This window comes from Rhinolophus hipposideros, assembly GCF_964194185.1.
Source record: "Rhinolophus hipposideros genome assembly, chromosome: 12".
NCBI lineage: Eukaryota > Metazoa > Chordata > Mammalia > Chiroptera > Rhinolophidae > Rhinolophus > Rhinolophus hipposideros.
The window spans coordinates 28,374,619-28,394,915 of NC_138058.1; the positions used below are offsets into that span (position 1 = coordinate 28,374,619).

Sequence of the window (20,297 nt, forward strand, 5' to 3'; positions counted from 1 at the left end):
TAAACTCACCTAAACTCTTTAGGTGAGTTTAACAGCAGTCTAGACTCAAGAGAAGAGAGGATTAATAAACTCTAAGACAAGTCAATAGCAAATACCCATTCTGAAGCACAGAAGAAAAAAAGAATGGAAAGAACAAAACAATGCAAAAGATATATGTAGGACATGGTAAAAATTTTAATGTGTGTTTAACTAAAGTAAAAGAAGAGAAGAGACAGAACAGGGAAGAAGCAATATCTGATGAGATAATAACCAAGCAATTTTCCCAAACCAAGATATCAACCTCCAAAAAAGCCCAGTGAACCCAAAATAGGATGAATATAAAGAAAAAAAAAAACACCTAGGCACAGGTTAAACTGCTGAAAGTAAAAGCAATTATGATAAAAATCTTAAAAGTGGCCAGAGAAAAGGCACATTAATTACAAAAGAGCAACATTAAAACAGGTAATGTATTTTCTACATAAACTATGAATGAAGGAGTCAGTTGAATGACATCTTTAAAGGGATGAAAGGAAACAAAATTTGCCAAGCTTGCCAAGAATTCTATACCAAGTAAAAACATTTTTTTAAAAAAAAATCTAACTAACGTCATTTTCAGACACACAAAAGGTGAAAGAATTCTTTTCCAGGAGATTTTTAATACATGAAATACCAAAAGAAGTTAAAACTAAAAAAAAATAATTCTAGATGAAAGGACAAAATTTCAGGAAAAAAATGAAGTATACCAAAAATGATAAATATGCCAGTAAACATTAAAAAATGCTGATGCTTAATATTTAAGAAATTAATAATAATGCCTTATAAGTTAACATGTGTAGAGGTAAAAATATATGATGACAACAGTTTTTTTAAAAAGGCAGAAGAGGAAGTCAATGGAGTTACACTGATGTAAGATTGGGAAATGGTAAAAGTAGCAACTGTAAGGTAGAATGTAATAAGTCAGTGATTAAATGTAATAAGTCATTAAATGTGATTAAATGTAATAAGTCAGTCTATTAAAATCTAATATAACTAATGAAAAAAATATATAACTAAAATGTTGATGCAGGAGGAAAAAATGGACTAAAAAACACTTGACTAATCCAAAAGAAGTTGGGAAAAGAAGAATAAAGAAACAAAGAATGTGTGGGACAAATAGAAAACAACAAAAGGCAAAATCAAACTCAAATGTATCAGTAATTCTATTGAATGTAATTAGACTAAGCATTCTACCTAAAAGGCAGAGATTATCAGAGTGGATCAAAAATAAGAGCAAGGAACAAATTATATGCTATTTGTAAGAGACATTCTTTAAATATAAGGACAAAGGTTGAAACTAAAAGGCTGAAAAATATCACACAAACACTAACCAACAAAAGCTGAAGCAGCAATATTATATCACATAAAGTAAAAGCTCCACTTCTGGTAATGACACAAGAGATCTTATCAGACCACACCTCCCACAGGAAAGAATTATACCCTGTAAAAAAATATTAAAAGCAGTAATCTTAAGGCAATGGATTACTACCAAAAGCAGAAACCAGAGGGGAGTCAAGACATGGAAAAAGGGAACATCTCTAAGTGAGTTTTCAATTTCTAAGTAAAACTGACAGAATTAAGGGAAGAAATATTATTTCATTTCTGATATCAGAAAGAAATATTTTAGTATCTCACTTCTAAGTATGATGTTTGCTATAAGCTTTTTGTAGATATTAAAGAAGTTTATGATATTAAAAAATTTCCTTCTATTCCTACTTTGAAATGAGTTTTTATCATAAATGAATGAATTTTATCAGTTTTTAAAATCATTTACTGAAATGATTATATGCTTTTCTACTTATTCTGATATGTGGTAAATCACATAATTTTTTTATATTAAACAAAACATGCATTCCTTGAACAAGCCCATTTTGGTCATGTTATATTTTCCTTTTTTTAAATTGCTTAATTCACTTAACTAACTTTTTTTGATATTTTAAAGGATATTTATATCTAAGTTCAAAAGTAGTTTTTCCTGTAATTTTTCATTCACACATTATTCCTGCTGGGTTTTACTATCAAGATTATTCTGGTCTCATAAAATGAGTTGGCAAATATATCCTCTTGTAATTTTTCTGAAATACTTTGTTTAAAAATTGAGTATTTCTTCTTTAAATGTTTGGTAGAATTAGCCATTAAAACCTAACAGGCTTAGAATTTCTTTAGTAGAAGGCTTTTAATTATGTATTCAATATCTCTAATGTTAAACAATTCTTCTGTTTTCTTTTTTTCTTGTATTTGTTTCTAAAAATTGTATTTTCTAGGAATTTGTTCATTTCTCCTAAATTTTCAAGTTTATTGACATAGCTGATGAAAACGTCTTATTATTATCTGCATGATGTTCTGCTGGAATGGAACACTTATTTTTCAAATGATATGGCGTAAGCTTTTCCATTTTTATTCTAGCCTAGAAGCTTATTCTGCCGCTTTATTAAAAACCACAATTATAGAAATAGCAACAACTTCAAATAGTCCAGGAGATTCAGTAACCTGCATTCCAAAATTATTTCAGAAAGATGGCTGTCTGGAATTAAAGCTCTCTGAGAGTAGAATCATTACTTCTTTCTTTCGTAGTTTGATTTATTTCAAATTCATTCATGCATTAAACAAAGTTGCAGATATTATACAAGAATGAAAGAGTTCTTGCAGTCAAGAAATTTACTGTCTAGAGGAGATGTTCCATTTCAGAAACAAACACAATCTCATGAGATAAATTTTACTCTCCATGGCACAAATGGGCACAAGATGCTACAGAAACAGAGAAATACTCTTACTTTTCTTTTAGGGTTCAGTTTCATGTGTTGGCAAGAAGAAAAACTGAGAGTTGTTGGATGGGCGGGGGGGTGGGGATAAGGGGGAAGGAGAAGGGATTAGGAAACAGTTGGTAACTACAAGATGGCCTCAGGGTTTTTGAAAATTAATTTGGGGAACGTAATCAATAATGTTATAAAGATTTCGTAGGGTATCCGATGGACACGTGTCCCATTTGGGAGACCACCTCAGGGATACTGCGGATGCCTGATCAGGGCATTGTACACCAGAAGCTAAACAATAATGAATGCCAACTATAATTTTGTATATATAATGTGATGTCTCCGTGCGAGGTCGGAGGGATAGTGGATGGGGGGAGGAGGGTCCACAGTGTGAGGGATATAAATGATGAACGTCTAAGTATTACCTTGTCTTGTACACCTGAAACTAATAAAAAAAAAAAAAAAAAGAATGGTGGAATGGTAGGAGTTGCAGGAGGTAGAGATAACATCCTGAATTGAAATCTGTCACTGTAAGGAGTCTGGATAGAATGCATGATGCGGTAGCATCGACAGCTTTTAAATTATATGATTTGCATTTTAGAAAGTTAGAAATGAGGAACAATTTCAGGCATTTATAAGCTTAATAACCTCAACAATTTAGAATTATCTTTAAAAAAAATTAGAATCCTACCTACTAACAAACTTAAAACCTATTAGCTATACAAGTTTAAAAACTAGACATTAAAGACAATATGAGAAACTGCATGCATAAATGAATAAATTACAAAGATTAAAGAGAAAGGGAGCACAATGAAATTTTTCTGGTTTACATACCTATAACAAGATGATCCATAAGGACATTCAGGCCTGTCATCAGCCTCATCTTGACACATGTCTTGTGAACCTCCATAATCACTATCACCAGGGTGACTGAAGTGTTGAAAATGGACAGGATTCTTCCTATGAGGGTGATAAATGTACTGTCAGAAAAAATAATTAATAGAACCTACAAGATTTCTAGATATACTAAAAAAAATTAATAAGATATGGCAGGAAATCAAGCAATACATCTGATTATTCCAGAATGTGAACTAGTGTGCTACATTGTTAAAAATAAGGCTCATGACATAGTCAGTAAAGAACTTCCATAGTAACAAAATAAATTTCTAATCACATATGGTAGGTCATGAATGTCAATAATTAATTTGCAACTAGTATTTTATATATTTGTGTGACACACACACATATCCATACACAGCTTTTAAAGACTTTGAATAACATGAACACACCTATGTGCCTCCTGCTAAGACAAAAAGCAATCCATCACCAACATTCTAGAAGCCTCCACAGGTCTCCCTCCAATCACTAAACCCAAAGGTAACCACTATACTATCGTAGGAAATAATGTTTCTGAAACATTTTGGTCTTAAAAAAAAGAATTACTAAAACTCCAGAAGGCTTTTATTTATGTGGGTTATTTAACCAGTTAGAAATAAAAAATGAGAAAAATTTTTAAATATTCAAAAATAATAAACCCTTTACATATTATCATAAGTAACATATCTTAACATAAATAATTCTATCTCTCAAAAAATTGTGATGACGCTGTTTTAAACTTTGGAAATATCTTTAATGTCTGGTTTAATGGAGGACATATGGATTCTCATATCTGTTTTTACATTCAGTCCTGAACAATAACACAGATCAGGTAGCGTCTGGGAAATTATGCTGTACACTTGTGAGAGGATGAGAGTGGAATAGGCACACACACACAAAGTCTTAATATTATATGAAAATGGTTTTGACCTAATAGATTTCCTAAAAGCTTCGTGGAGACCAGAACTTCTCAGGGGTCTCTAGACCATACTTTGAGAAGCAACTTTATAAAACAACATATTAGTTTTGCCTGGAAATATATAATATATACTTCGAATGACTTTTAATGTTTGTATGATCACTCCATGTTGTTGCATGTAGCAGTACTATATTTTTGTTATTGTGTAATATTCCATGGCATGAAGCTGCTACAATTTATTTGTCCATTCTACTATTCATAGACCGTTGGGTGCATTCAAGTTAATTGGCTTTTATAAATAATACTGCTATGAACATTCTACTTTTGGTGTACATATCTATTCATTTTCTACATATGCATAAAATGCTAAAGATTCCACAAAAAGTAGTTAGAAGTAATACACCAACTCAGCAAAGTTGCAGTACACAAAATTAAAACACAAAAATCAGTTCTGTTTCTATACTCTCATAATAAACAATCCCAGAAGAAAAATTTAAAAACAACACCATTTATAATAACATTTAAAAATAAAATATTTAGGGATAAACTTAATCAAGGAGGTGAAAGACATGTACACTGGTTTAACTTCTATTGAAAAAGATACAAACAAATGGAAAGATATCCCATGTTCATGGAACGGAAGACTTAATATTGTTAAGATGTCAATACTACCCAAAGCAATCTACAGATTTGATGAAATTCCTATCAAAATCCCAATGGCATTTTTTGCAGACACAGAAAAATACATCCTAAAATTCATATGGACTCTCAAGGGACCCAAATAGGCAAACAATCTTGAAAATGAAGAACAAAGCTGGAGGTCTCACACTTCCTTATTTCAAAACTTATAAAGCTACAGTTATCAAAACAGTGTGGTATTGCATGAAGACAGGCATATAAACACATGGAAGAGAAGAGAGAGCCCAGATATAAACCCTCGCATACATGGTCAAATGATTTTCAACAATGATGCCAAGACCATTCATTGGGAGAAAGGACAGTTTTTTTAACAAAGATGGTTGAGAAAATTAGGCGTTCACATGTCTAAGAATGAAGTTGGAGCCTTCTCTTTTACTATATAAAAAATTAACTCAAAATGGATGAAAACCTAAATGTCCGACCTCAAATATAAAACTCTAAGAAATAAATGGTTTCTGTGTGGGGGAGGAGCTTTATGACATTGCATTTGGCACAGATTTCTTGCCAAATGCAAAAGCAGCAAAAGTAAAACTAGATAAATTGGAGTACATCAGAATTAAATGGTAGCCAAGACCTGGAAACAGACAATTGGATAAAGAAGATGTGATACATATATACAATAGAATATTACTCAGTCATAAGGAAAGATGAAATACGGCCATTTGTGACAGCATGGATGGATCTTGGGAATATCATGCTAAGTGAAATAAGTCAGACAGAAAAAGTCAAGAACCATATGATTTCACTCACATGTAGAATATAAAACTGAAAGCAACAAATGAACAAACAAGACAAATAAAAAAACAAAAACTCATAGACACAGACAACAGCATGGTGGTTATCAGAAGGAGATGGAAGGGATGTAGAATAAGGTAAAGGGGATCAGATATATGGTGACAGACTTGGCTTTGGGGTGTGAACACACAATGCAATATACATTGTATACATTGTATAGAATTGTACACTTGGAACCTCTATAATCTTATTAACCAATGTCACCCCAATAAATTTAATAAAATTTGTGAAGATTAAAGAAATGAAGGTCTTTTCAATTCCATTCTTAAATTCTGTTTAAATGTCCTCATATTTAAATAAGTAGCCCAAATGTCCCATGAATTAAAAGGTAATAATTCTTTAAAACAATTATTTTTTTAAAAAAGAAATAAAAAATATCTGTGTATCTAGGACGCAATTAACAGAGTGAAAAGGCAATCTACAGAATGGGAGAACATGTTTGCAAATCATTTAATAAGGGGTTAATATTCAGAACTCCTCCAATTCAATGACCAAACAATAAATAACCAATTCTAAAATGGAAATAGAACTTTAAAAGAAAGTTCTCCAAAGAAAAGATACAAATGGCCAACAATCCTATGAAAGAAGCTCAACATAACTAATTATTAGAGAAATGCAAATAAAAAACATAATAGTATATCATACTTCACACCATTAGGATGGCTACCACTAAAAAAACAAAACAAAACAAAAAGCAGAAACTAACAAGTGTTGGTGAGGATATGGAGCAACTGGAACCTTTGTGCATGTTGGAGGGAATGTAAAATGGTACAGTCTCTATGGAAAAGAGTGGTTCCTCAAAAAATTAAAAATAGAATTATTATATTATCCAGCAATTCAACTTCTGTGTATATCCACAAGAATTGAAAGCACAGTCTCAGAGTTAGTTACACAACCACATTCACAGCAGCATCATTCACAACAGCAAAGAGATGGAAGAAACCCAAGTGTCCACTGACAGATGAATGGATGAACAAAACGTTGTATAATATACACACAATGGAATATTATTCAGCCTTAAAAAAGGAAGGAAATTCTGACACATGCTACAATATGGATGAACCTTAAAGACATTATACTAAGTGAAATAAGCCATCATAAAATGACAAATGCTGTATGATTCCACTTATATAATGTAGTCAAATTTTATTTGCTTTAATCCCCAAACACTTCTGTTATTTTCATATATTTTATTTTCACATATATTTTACACAAAACAAAAATTATTACTGCTTTATGTAGTCAATACTCATTTATACGTATGCTCATGTTTTCCATCCTGAATGTCTATGTTTCCATACAGGGGTTCTCCTGCTTGGCAAATACTGTATTCCATTTTTGTTGCCTAAGTCCCATGAGACTGCCCAAAGCTCTGTTTGGCCTCTTAGCCCTCAGCCTGAAACACTAAAATAATTGACAAATATCACAAGAAGAAAAGAAGCCTCAAAGTCCTGGCTGCCTTGGCTGTTTTCAAACAGGAGTATTCACCTTTCCTAGCTGTTTTCAGTGGGAAGTTTGGTCTTCAACAAGATACTTCACCTGTACCAGAAGTGAAAACCTTATTTTATACACTATTAACTCTTAGATAATTTATATGACCTTAGGTAGATAAAAAGCCACAAGTTTAAATTAAAGTATAAATTTCTTACATGCTAGTAAAAGACATTTCAACTTCTGCCCAATTTTTAAAACCAATTTACTAATGGGACTCTATGCTATTAAACAGAAAAATGAAATGACCCCCAAAAGAGTAGACTTTTCAAAGGCTGTATTTTGAAAGCAACAGTTCTAACAAAGTTAAATATGATTTTGCCGTTATTTCATTTCACAAAGGATTGAAATAAGATGCCATTGCTTTAGACAGGATGAATTTGAAGTGCTTGTGGATATAGTGGTGACTATCAAGGTCTGAAATTCAGTAAAGAAATCTGTGCTGGAGCCATAGATTTGGGAGTCAATAGCATGACATCAAGGGATTAAATAACACTACCCTTAAGGAATAATTTTCTATAAAGAGAGACAGAACATATAAATAAATAATTAAAAATCAATAAATAGATATTAAATATTAGATTTAATGTCAAATATTAGAAACTGGATGAGGAAAAATGTCACACAGAATAGAGAATGAGTAATTTGGGAAGAATGGGCATGTCAGAAAAGGATTTGGAAAGGAGTTGAATGTAGGCAGAGGCGAGGAAAAGGGAACAGCATGTCCAAAGGACATGAAAGAGCATGACACACCCAAAGAATTAGTGGCAGTTCAGGGTCTTCTGGGCGATGCTAAGAAACCCAGGCTTCAGCCACTAAAAGATTCTATACAGGAAAGCAAATACTGTCAGAATTTCTCTCTCGCTCCCTCTTTTTTAATCTGTGTTTTTATTTTCTTAGCCAGATCACTCAGGCCATAATGAGGAATATGAATTTCAGGGAAAGTGGAGATTTAAGAGATTATTCATTTGTCTCAGCGAAACCATGGCATGAAATAAAGCAGTGGCATTGGGGCTGGAGAAGAAATACATTTAAATGATTATGATGCACACATATAACAAGAACTCAATATATGTTATTTTCTCCCCTTTGTTACAAATATATATTTTGTTTTCCAGATTTCAGCCATAATATTTCTTAGGTGCTCATTATGCATATCAAAATTATTTAAAAATTAAAATAACCATCCATAAGCTACAACTGATTTTGAATCATTATCTAACTAACATGGATCATCATCAAATATAAATGAATTCATCAGGATCTTGCTAAAGCATTCAGTCACCTTTAACAAAGACAAATGCTCGTGTTGAATACTGTTAGGGACTGAATTGTGTCCCCCCCACGCCAAACTCATATGTTGAATCCCTAATCACTAATGTGACTGCATTTGGAGACAGGGCCTTTAAAGAGATAATTCAGATTAAATGAGGTCATAAGGGCAGGGACTTAATCCAATATGACTGGTGTCCTTATAAGACAAGGAAAGACGCCAGGGGTATGCATGTACAGAGAAAAGGCCATGTGAAGACACAATGAGGCCACCTGCAAGCCAAGGAGAGAGGGCTCAGGAGAAACTAAATCTGTCAACACCTTGATCTTGGACTTCCAGCCTCCAGTGATGTGAAACAGTACATTTCTGTTGTCTCCCACCCAGTCTGTGTGGCATTTTGTTATGACAGCCCTAGTGAACTGATACAAATACCAAACAGGATTTTTTAAAAATCCAAACTCACAGAAGGTTTATATACTTCTATTCTACAAGTTTCCCAATTATCTTCCACATGTGGAACTAAGATCATTGCAAGCAGATAAAATTCTGACTAAATGCATAAGTTATAACAGTTGAAAAATGTTATTATTCAAATGGCAAAGCATTTTAAAGAGAGATAATATGAATGTGAAGCTAACAGAATATGTGATATAAATACAATATTGCATAAGACAACAAACTCTGCTCAAATGTGTTAGTAAGATAAGTGGTTTCACAAGTTGGAATGGCAAAGAAATACTTCTGAAATAAGAATGCATAATTATAAACATTCTAGTGTAAACATTATAGATGAAACTATAGCCTAAAACTAAGGATTACGATTTGAATTCACAAAATACGAAATTCGAAAAAAGAACACAACACAATCAAATGAAGTAAGTACAAGTAACCAATCAATCCAGGAAATATATATTCAGTTGTTTAGAAGGCATCATGGTGATTCAAAAGCATCATTAGAAAACTATAAAAGAAAATGCACAAATATAAGATGCCTAAACACAACCTAAAATTCTTTTGATAGTTACGATACATACAATAACTATTCATGAAGCTAGCTTTCTAATATCTAAATGAGACACTAAATAAGCAGGTATTTAGGTCTGAGGGATTCAATTTTCAAGTCTGGAGTCCCCAGTTCCAAGCCTTGCATTAATCAGCATGTCTACATATGAAACATTTAATTCTTAACAGCCCCTAGCAGGATTTGCAGTAATGCACACTGAGAAAGTGCAAACCAGTAGATACATGATAAAGCTGCTAACCTTTAGGCCAATGTGTTTTATGAGGCTTTTAATATAGGATAGCATAGATCTACATAGTCACATGCCATTGAAATCATATAATGGGGCACCCCCATTCGGGAACCCTCCTGCTCGGGAGCTGCAACCTTTTCTCCTGCCTCTAAAAAACTATCTTCTTTAAAAAAAAAAAAAAAAAGAAAAGAAATCATGTAATTATATGCTACCTGTCATTTCATTTTACCTGTAGCAGTTTGCCCCATAAATGCACGATGTCCTCTTGACCTTGTTTTCTTCAGAACCTTGTGAAACTGAATCAGTTGCCGCGGCATGCAAAGTTTCAGGCTGGGAGGGATCAGAGCTGGGCTCAGGAAGAGCTCCTTGAGACTCAGCGTGGAAGGACTTTCCTTGGGCACTTGCACAACTCTCAGAACAGCTCACTGCCTCTTCTTTATCTAGAGTTCCTTTAGTGATGATTTTATGTTCAGAAAACTCACTAAGTCCCTCTATTGGGATTTTGTTTCTCTGTGTATTAGTCTTCATATTATTCACCTCTGTGTTACTTGTTGTGATTGCAGGAAATGACTGTGGCATTTCCTGTGAGACAAATCAGAAGAAAAAATAGAAATAAATGAAACATGTTTTAAAAGAAGTATGTAAGTTTAAGCATAAAGGCAGGAAACTACAAGATTTGTGCAATATGTATATCTTAAAAACTTTAAGGTTTACATTATTTTTATTAGTTTCAGGTGCACAAGACAAAGTAATACTTAGACGTTTATCATTTATATCCCTCACACTGTGGACCCTCCTCCCCCCATCCACTATCTCTCTGACATCCCACCGAGCCATCACATTTCCACTGTCTCCATTCCCAATGCTGTATTCCGCCTCTTGTAAGTATATACATACATATATATACATATATATATATATATATATATATAAAATTATAGTTGGCATTCATTATTGTTCAGCTTCAGGTGTACATTGCAGTGATCAGGCATCTACAGTATCCCTGAGGTGGTCTCCCAAATGGGACACGTGTCCATCGGATACCCTACAAAATCTTTACAACATTATTGATTACGTTCCCCAAATTAATTTTCAAAACCCCGTGGCCATCTTGTGGTTACCAACTGTTTTCTAATCCCCTCACCTTCCCCCATATCTCCAGCCCCACCGCCCATCTAACAACCCTCAAGGTTTACATTTTAAAGTTATTAAAATACTATTTTCTATATCTTTAGTTGAATAACTTTAAAACAATATGCAGTTATAAGAAAAGGAATTTAGAGTTGTATCAAACTTGTTACAATCATGTCAAACATTCAGTGAAAAATAACCATATGAAATAATAAGTGAAACATAAAGAGAATACACTTGCTTTCACTTTAATATAATCTTCCCCAAAAAACCTACTAAGTTCTTAAATTTCCTGTTCAAAAAAAAAAATTTCCTGTTGAACAATGTGTCACACTCTTCATATGCACTGTCTTAATAATTTCTTGTAAGTTACTGCAATACTTTATTTCTACCTGTAAATATAATCATGATTTTTCCCTATAGCTGAATGATAAAATTGCTCCTCCCTCACAGAAAAATTTACATGAAGCTATGCTATGACCAACTCAGAAAATAAACATGATTCCTTCGACATGATCTGAATAAAAGTTTCAGTTTAACCAATTAGAGCTGTTTTGAACCAAGTAAATACTCTCATTAGCACTGTAGAAACATTTTAATTTGTACTTACCACCAGCACAAAGAGTAAACATAGTCTTATCCAATGACCTTTTAATTACTTACACTTCCTGTGACATGAAAACATTGCTCAGATAAACCCCAGTCCTTGTGGAAACCATTTCCAGGAAGTGATGACCACAGAGCAGAGACATGTGATGTTCACCCCCATTGATACCTAAGGACTCATGTATGCTGGCTGCCATCTGGAAAAAGCTGGGTTTGGCTACTACTTAATATCCAACAGCTCCAATTTCTTGAGAAGATATTAACATGGCTTCTTTTGGACTAGTTACTTAAGTGTTTTTCTTTTTTAAAAGAAACTTTAAAATACTATCCAAACTGACCAAGGATCTTGCAAAAGGAACCTAGGTCTTATGTTTCTTGTGTAGTTATAAATAACCTATAGGAAAAGCGATCACGTGGCTACCTCTTAGAGCTGACCCTCAGCTGGTGGCATTTATAGCACAGTCCTCTAAAACACACACTTTTCTCCCAAGCTGCTCAACCACACCCCAATTTCATCTCCCTCTGCTATAGGACCAACTGACACATGCCAGGGACTGGAACTCTAGGATAGGAATGGGGCAATCCTGACCCACCTCCTCACGTGGCAGTGCCCCCCACCTGGGTTAACTCTCACCAGTTTTCTTTTTCCCTGTTCACATACCAATAGGGCAGGTCGGCCAATTCACTGGCTAAGCTGATGTCCAATTAAATGCCAGTCTCACAAGTAATTCTCTTAGAGCTCTTCTCTTCTCTTGATTTTAGAAAGGCAAAAAATAACTTCTCCCCCCAAACATAGCACTCTCCCACATCTTAAAACCTTCTTGTCTCTCAGTTCTCTTTGTACAAAGCCTGGGGATGGGACAGGAAACACTTCTCATACTTTCAATAAACCCCACAAGAAAAGGTCTGGCTCTTACTGCTGGGGGGCTCCTTTCAAACACAAAACTTATGCTTAGTATTTCTGTCCCCAGCTGTGGCCCCTAACAACAGTTTGGGGACAATAGAAGTACATATCTCACTCAACATCCTTCATACATATAGGGGGAAAGAAAGGACATGGCTAGGGAAGCAGTGAAGTAAATTAGAATACATTCTTACCATGAAACACTATGCAGAGGCTGAAAAGAAAGAGGTAGATATACGATGTATGTGTGTATGTATTTACATATATGTGTGTATACATATATATAAATGAAATTAAACAAGAACAATATATATATACTATAATTCCATTTAGCTTTAAAAAAATTCCCTACATATCTGTTTGTGTCCTTATTTGTGTAAATCCAAATGAAAAGGTTTAGAAGGATACAAATCAAAATATTATTAGGACAATAGGCTTGGAAGAGGAGGCAAATTAAGATTTTCACTTTTTACTCTTCATGCTTCTGAATATTTTTTAATAACAAGCATGTATTATTTTGCCACTTAATAAATGAAAAACAAACCAAAGAAAATGAAATAAAATACAAGATATGAAATGGTTGGCATCATATTTCAACTCCCACTACTTCTATGAAATGCAAATAAGGATTTGGGTTTTTTTAATATCAAGGCATACTTTTCACATATTAATTTATTCTAAGAGAGAAAAAATGATAAAGTCACAGATTCCAATATATGGTGTTCTCAAATATATTTTAAGAGACACAAAGGCTGGAATTCATATGCCCTTCATGGAATTCCATGACATATTGTTATTCAGTAGACCCTTGGCATTAAAGAATTTAACATTCATGGTTTCAGTTATTTATAAATGATCCCCCCAAATCTATTACATGCAGCAATCTTTATAAGTTTGCTCAGACGTAAATTTGTACTGTGCCAATTACAAAGTTCATAAGCCAGAACAAGTCACTGAACTGGCAAGTGAGGGAACAGGAAAGATGGAAGGTGCTCTGTACTTAGAAGAAGTAGGGGAAAGGCAGAGAGCTCCATATTTTATAAGTATCCACATTTCTTATTTCTTAGAGTAGCTGAAAATGTGAAGAATGAAGTGTGGGAGACTAGAGATTCATTATAGAGAGGCCAGATCCCTTACACTATAAAAATACAAGCTAGAGACCTCAGGGATCAAGAAGCATGGAGCTAGCGGAAGGTGACCTTGGTGCTTGGAGGCAGCTGGAATGTACTATATTAAGGCTATTGAAATCGTCTAACTTGACCAACAAGCCCTCCCTCATCCCTCAACCATATGAACTTCTTAGGAACTACAAGGGACAGGATAAAGAATTTCCCCCAATATGAGTTCAGTGAGGTAATCTGTTGTTTCCAAGCTGCCCTTGGAAGAATGTCTATGTTAATAAATTGCCTTAAAAGTCCTGGATCAATCCCATTAGCACCCACACGCTAAAGACCAAAAAATCGTAAACTCTGCCCCAAATACACTCTTGAGCTTCAAACTCATATAGCATTCAACCACTAGCTAGATATTTCTTCCCCGATATTGTATGCATCTCAAACTCAAAATGTCAAAACTGAAATCCTCCCTCTGTATTCTGAACCATAGGTTCGGCCAACACAATTTAGCCATTCATTCTAGCCACAACCTTGAAAGTCTATTTTTCCCTCACTTTCCCCAGATCCAAGGAATAAATCCTGCAGTTTTGCTTCCTAAATATTTCTCTCATCCAATGCCTTTGCATCATCCTTAATACTACTGCCCTGTGTCAGACTCTGTTTATTTCTTGACTATGTGGATGCCCTAATCTTCTCCCTCATCCCCCTATACTTTACTTTGTTTTCTTCCAATCTCTCCTCTGAAGAGCTGCCAGGATTATTTCTGTAGCTGAGAACATTTCAAGGTCCTCCCTCCAGGAACTAATCCCCACTGATGACTTCACCCTCATCTAACACTGCTGCCTGACTGTGCACCAAGCATTCTAAGAACAGTAGCTCCCAGTATACTATGTGTATCCCCTCTGCTCTTAGACCTGCTGGCCCACCTACCTGGAATGGATTCCTCCCTCTACCTCTTCTGCACCCAGTCATGCCTACTGCTCTTCTGTTAAAATTCAGCTCAGATCACTTCTTTTAGGAACCCTTCCCTAGGAATCGTCCAGCTGGCTTAGGTAGTCTTCCTCCAAGCTCCCATAAAGGCCAATGTGGTGACATTATTCTATGATTTGAATCATGTCCCTCACAAACCTGTCTTATTCATCTTTTAATCCCAGATTTTAGCACACTGCCTTGCATATAACAGAAAGACTGTTTAGTGTAATGATTATTAGAATAATCTTTGAAATACAAAATCCAGATTTTGAATATCAGCTTTGCCATCTCTTAACTTTTGACTTTGAACAAGTTGATGTAAAGCCTCAGAACCTCAGGTTTTCTGATCCATAAACCAGGGTTATAATCAACCAAATCACCAGCATTTTCTAAAAAGTAAGTGAAATAAGTATATCTTAGTGTTGGGTCTAGCCCAGGATAAGAACTCACTAAATGGTTGCTTGTTTTCTAGGTGTTGTTGCTGTTAACAGCATAATTAATGCCACTATATCGCTACTGTTTGCTTAATGAATGCTCATTGAATGAATGAATGACGAATGAAAAGATGTTTCTATGGGACTGATCAGAGCTCTGCTATAAATGGTACTAACCCAAATGGCCAATCAGGAGCAAAGGGTGTAAGATTCTTTGATGTAGTAATCCCATACTGAGGTGCTCTGGAGGATACAGCCTTCATTAAGAAAAAGCTGTATAAATAAGAGTTATAGTCTTCATCTCCCCTGCTACCTCCATGAGGGTAAATGAGAGACTCCACAGCAGGCATCTGTATGTAGAGAAATGAGATACTTAATAGCCAGCTTATTTGCTTCAGCAATTATTACCACCAGGGGAAGCTGCATATACAGGACAGAGCGAGCAGAATAACTGGAAATGGCTCTCATTGCCAAAGCATCCACTTCAGTATACCCCATATACTCTGAATGAAATGTTTGCAAGTTTGCTTCTAAATAATATGGATGTAACAGAACTCTCTATCCCTGATTTTTATCCCCGCTGTGAGACAGACTTTCATTTCTATGAGACAGCTTTCACAGATATGCCACCATTGCCTCAAACCAAACAAGTCCCCCCCGCCCCTTCCTTGCCCTTCCCTTGCCCAACTGCCACATCTCCTGCTTCGCCTCTGCTCTGTTAAGAACATTCTCAGTACCTCCTCCTCCATATTCTGTTAGTCATCAGTTCTGCTAATTCTGTCTCAGAAGTGTCTCTCCCATTCCCCTGCTTCTTTCTGGTCCCAATGCCACCATTCTAGTCCAGATCTTCATTCCCTGTGGCCTCCTGTGATAGCTTCTTGGGCAGGCTCTGCCTCCATCTTACATATCGCGGCTACACACTCCTAACCACATGGCTCTCACTCAAAACCCTTCAAAAAGTTCTAAAGACATAAAATACAGTCCTCATTTCTTATTTAAGCTGGTTTTCAAGCACCGTTCTGACTTGTTCAGTAGCTTCCTCCCCTTATCTCGCCATCCACAGCCACACACACAGCCATGCACGCACAAGACGTCCCACGGAGATGTACTTTTATGGACCACACACACTTTCCTGCCTCTGTGCCTCTGCTCACACTATGCCCTCATAGACGGTACTCTTCCTCTCCAACCCACCTTGCTAATCTGCAACCCCAGCCATCTTTCAACACCCAACTCAAAAACCTTCTTTGAAAGAGGTTAAATTAGCATCTTCCCACTCCCCCGCTTATGGTGTACCCCAATGTTCCCCACTATTCCAAGCCTCCTCATATGTTAGGTTGATCTTGACCAACCTAAGAAAACTACAGTTCTTTTCTTCCTCTCTGAATTTACCCAAATATAACTGTAGTATCCAAAAAAGTCCTGGAGTGCCTACTGTTTATTTCTTCCTAGACTTCCTTCCTCCATTCACCTCATAATGAATGGACACATGACTCAGAAAGGCGTAATAATACTACCTCATCTTTCTGACCACTGTAAAAGGTTGAAGTGGAGATTCCATAATCCAACTCCCTAGAATTTAACACTGAAGCAACCATAGAGAAACTCTTGTTTTTTTCTCTTAATTTAGAAAACTGGATGACACGAGCCTGGAGCTGTGACCATGTTGTACGCCATGTGAAAAAAGCCTGCCAATAGTAGTGAAGAATGATTCACGAGGCAAAAATGGGAAAACCAGCCTGATTGTGATCAAGTCCCTGGTACTAGCTGGTCCCTGTTATCTATAGTTCCTGCTGTTTTTCCTTCCATTCTGGAAACTGAATTATTCCTGCATCTTTATGTGGTAGATAGTCATTAAGATGGCTGCCAACAATCCCTCCCATTCCTTTATACACAAATTACTACATCAGTCAAGTGGGGTATATTCTCCATCCCTTGAATCTGCACTGACATGATAAACTTGCTCTGACCAAAAGAATGCAGCAGAAATGATAATGTATCAGTTCCAGTCACAGGTCTTAAGACACCTGGAAGCTTCTACTTGCACTCTCTTGAGATCCAGCTGTCAGGTAAAGATTCTCAATTTGGACTACTTAATGGTTAAGTGGACAGAGGGAGGCCCAGCCAGCGCCCAGCCATTCCATCAACCCTTGCTAAGGCAGCATTCAGGTGAATGAAGCCCCCTTGGATGGTCCAGCCTCAGCTAAGCTCCCAGCTGAATGCAGCCCAGCTGACAACAAAACAGCGTCATAAAAGAACTGCCTAGCTGAGCCCAGCAAACCCACAGAATCATAAGAAATAATAAATGATTGTTGTATTATGCCACGGAGTGTTGAGGTAGCTTGTTTCCCAGCAGTAGTCAGTTGATATGCTTTACAGTACCATTTTGCTTAAGTTGTTTCAGTTAGGGCTTCCTTCTGTCATTTACAACAGAGTCCTAATTAGATTGTGCACAGAGCACACCATCCTTTTCTTTAAATTTAATAGATGTAAGCACCCTCACTTTCACCCTCAAATTAGACAATTACATAACTGGTAAGTAGTTGCAAAAAGACATAAGAGAACTGATGAAAAATGGACTATTTCAGAGGAATTATCTGCATTATCAGAAGTTACTAGTCACAAAACTCTTGTAGACAGAACATATGGTGTAGACACAATACTCATGGTAGAAAAATCCATTGTGCCCCAAATGAAAAGACCTAAGTTTGAGGCCTAAGGCCTCTAGCAATGTGATCTTGGACCTCAGTTTCCTTTAAGGTGTTGAATGATGGTATGTCAGTAGCTCTCACTTTTGAGTGAACATTAAAATTGAGAGAGTTTATTTAAAATCATACTGATACACAGGCCACATAGACCAACTGAGTCAGAATCTCAGGTGTAGGACCTGAGTAAGGTAGGTAAGGTGGTTTCTGCCCTTTCTTTCCACTTCTTTCCTCACTCTTTCCCAGTGAATGTGACTGATTCTTTCTAAGTACGTTGACCCAAGCCCACTCTGCAGGCCTGGCCGAACTGTTCTTGGTCCCTTGTAATTGGCAATCTCCTACCATTAGACTAAATAGGTGGATCCAGCCTCTTGTTTTCACTCATTTTTAACTTTCTCTCCACCTGTTCTGCACTGTAGACATCCCTTTGGGACCAGCTGCAAGCCAGTGTTAAGACTGAAACTGGGTGGGGAATGGAGGGTAGGGTTTGGAAAGGTCTGTTTGGGTTTCGGTATAAGTCATTATTTCTGGCCCAGCTTTACCAGAGAGCCCTGCATAAAAGGTTATGAAAAGGTTATGAAAAAAGGTTATGAAAAAGGGTTATGAAAACTTTGAGACATTTTTCCTGTGCTATGAGAGGTGAACCTCCCTCAGAAACCCTAAGATAAGGAAAAGCAATTGGCTAAGTAGAGCTCAGGCATTCCTAGAACATGGCTGAATACTCCCTTGACGTCATCAAAATATCAAATACTTCAAATTATTTTGGATCTGTTTACTGCTCTTCTCTATACGTTACCAATTAAGGTGCTCCTGGAAGTTGTATTTGTGATTACCAAACTTTATGGGTTTAAATAAACATAGTAAAACATGAATACCATAGATTTTCTTCTGAAAAAAAAAAACCCTACTTGGGGGAAAAAAGGCAGTCGTATTAATATGTTCAGAGAGTAGAGCATGTTAGGGCTCAAAGTAAACAAGTTTTACCTTAATAAGTTATTACGGCCAATACATGAGTCAGAAAACATTTTGTTTTCCTTTATTAAACTTGACTCCATGAAGAATTGAGCCTATAGTGATTAGATCTCACTTCTCTAGCTGGAAGGAAGAACTCAGTGAGAAGCTGGATCTGCTCTAACGTGATAGGAGGCGGGAGTGAGGGGAGTACTATAAAGTGAGGGGAGTACATTTCACTTTCTGAAATGCTTCTAGCCTTTCAATCATTCCAGTGCACACTCTTCTAAAATGAATTTTACTCCTTTGGCTCTCCTTGAGACTAAAATGATGGTGACCCACAGAGGTCAGCCCTAAGTCTACAGGATCAGGAAAACTGTCATCTAAAGCACCTCTTCCTCTACCAAGAGGAAGAATACTTGACCTTTCTGCCCTGGGCCTACCTCTTATTTTCTTCTCTCTCTTTTCAAATGCATCTAATATGGGCCTCATTTTCTTTAAGTACCCAATGTTAAAGAATGCATAAATCATCCAAACCATTTTAGTGAGTTACCAAAACCTGAAAGAGAAGGTTTATAAATACTGTAAGTTAGCCCTGAAGTAATCCTGCAACAGACTATTAAGAACAGGCCCATTCTTCTCTTCACAGTTATCAAGAAAAAGGTGTTAAAGGTGTTTCCGAATGGTCAATAAAATAGAAGAAACAAAGTTTTCAGAATGGAGGTGCCAATTATTACCAGAGTCGAGTGGTCTCCACTTTTTTCCCAGTTTGAAAATATCTAAATTAAATAGCTTTGTTTTCTACAATGCAAATACTCTATTAAAGACTAGTTTCAATAAGCCAAAAAACAAACAAACAAACAAAAAAGCCCTGGGCTATTTTTTGTCTTCATAAACTTCAGAAACTTATTAATATAAAGCAATTTTGGTTTTTCCTTTCTGTATACAACATAAAATTCCTATCTAGAACACTTGATGAAGAAAGCAATCAGACAATGAGTTTTTTTAAAAATCACCTCAGATGAAGTAATAGATTCTTCCTGATAAGCATTTTTGCACTTTTTTCCTGTGTCTTGCTTTGCTGATGTCCTTTCTGGGCTTCCTGGTGAAATTAGTCGCTTTCTTCCTTGCTGCGTTATGTTTCCTTGGGTTTTATCTTTGCAGATTCCTTCTTTTTGACTTTCCTGGATTACATTATTATCTAAAACACACACAAAGAAAAAGGAGAAGAAAATTGTCTCCTGTATCATCAAATGTCAATAATCCATACCTCCAAAAAAATAAAAAGTGAAGAAAGAAAAAGACAAAAGGGTAAGTAAAATTAAAGTTTCATTTATGTTAATGCCAACTTGAAAACACTTATTTGCAGATCTCAAAGAGTATTAAGCAGAACAATAACCAAGAG

At 35.8% G+C, this 20,297-nt stretch overlaps 1 protein-coding gene across 3 annotated transcripts in view; it reads right to left on the reverse strand.

The window, feature by feature from the left end:
- Positions 1-20,297, reverse strand: part of APLF (aprataxin and PNKP like factor) — an 81,360-nt gene that overhangs the window by 23,566 nt on the left and 37,497 nt on the right. For all 3 annotated transcript variants that reach the window (XM_081068412.1, XM_081068413.1, XM_081068414.1), the window contains 3 exons: positions 19,909-20,093; positions 10,304-10,656; positions 3,603-3,728 (listed from right to left, as the gene is read on the reverse strand). In XM_081068412.1, coding sequence (XP_080924538.1) covers positions 3,603-3,728; positions 10,304-10,656; positions 19,909-20,093 — 664 coding nt within the window. The remainder of the gene's footprint in view (positions 1-3,602; positions 3,729-10,303; positions 10,657-19,908; positions 20,094-20,297) is intronic.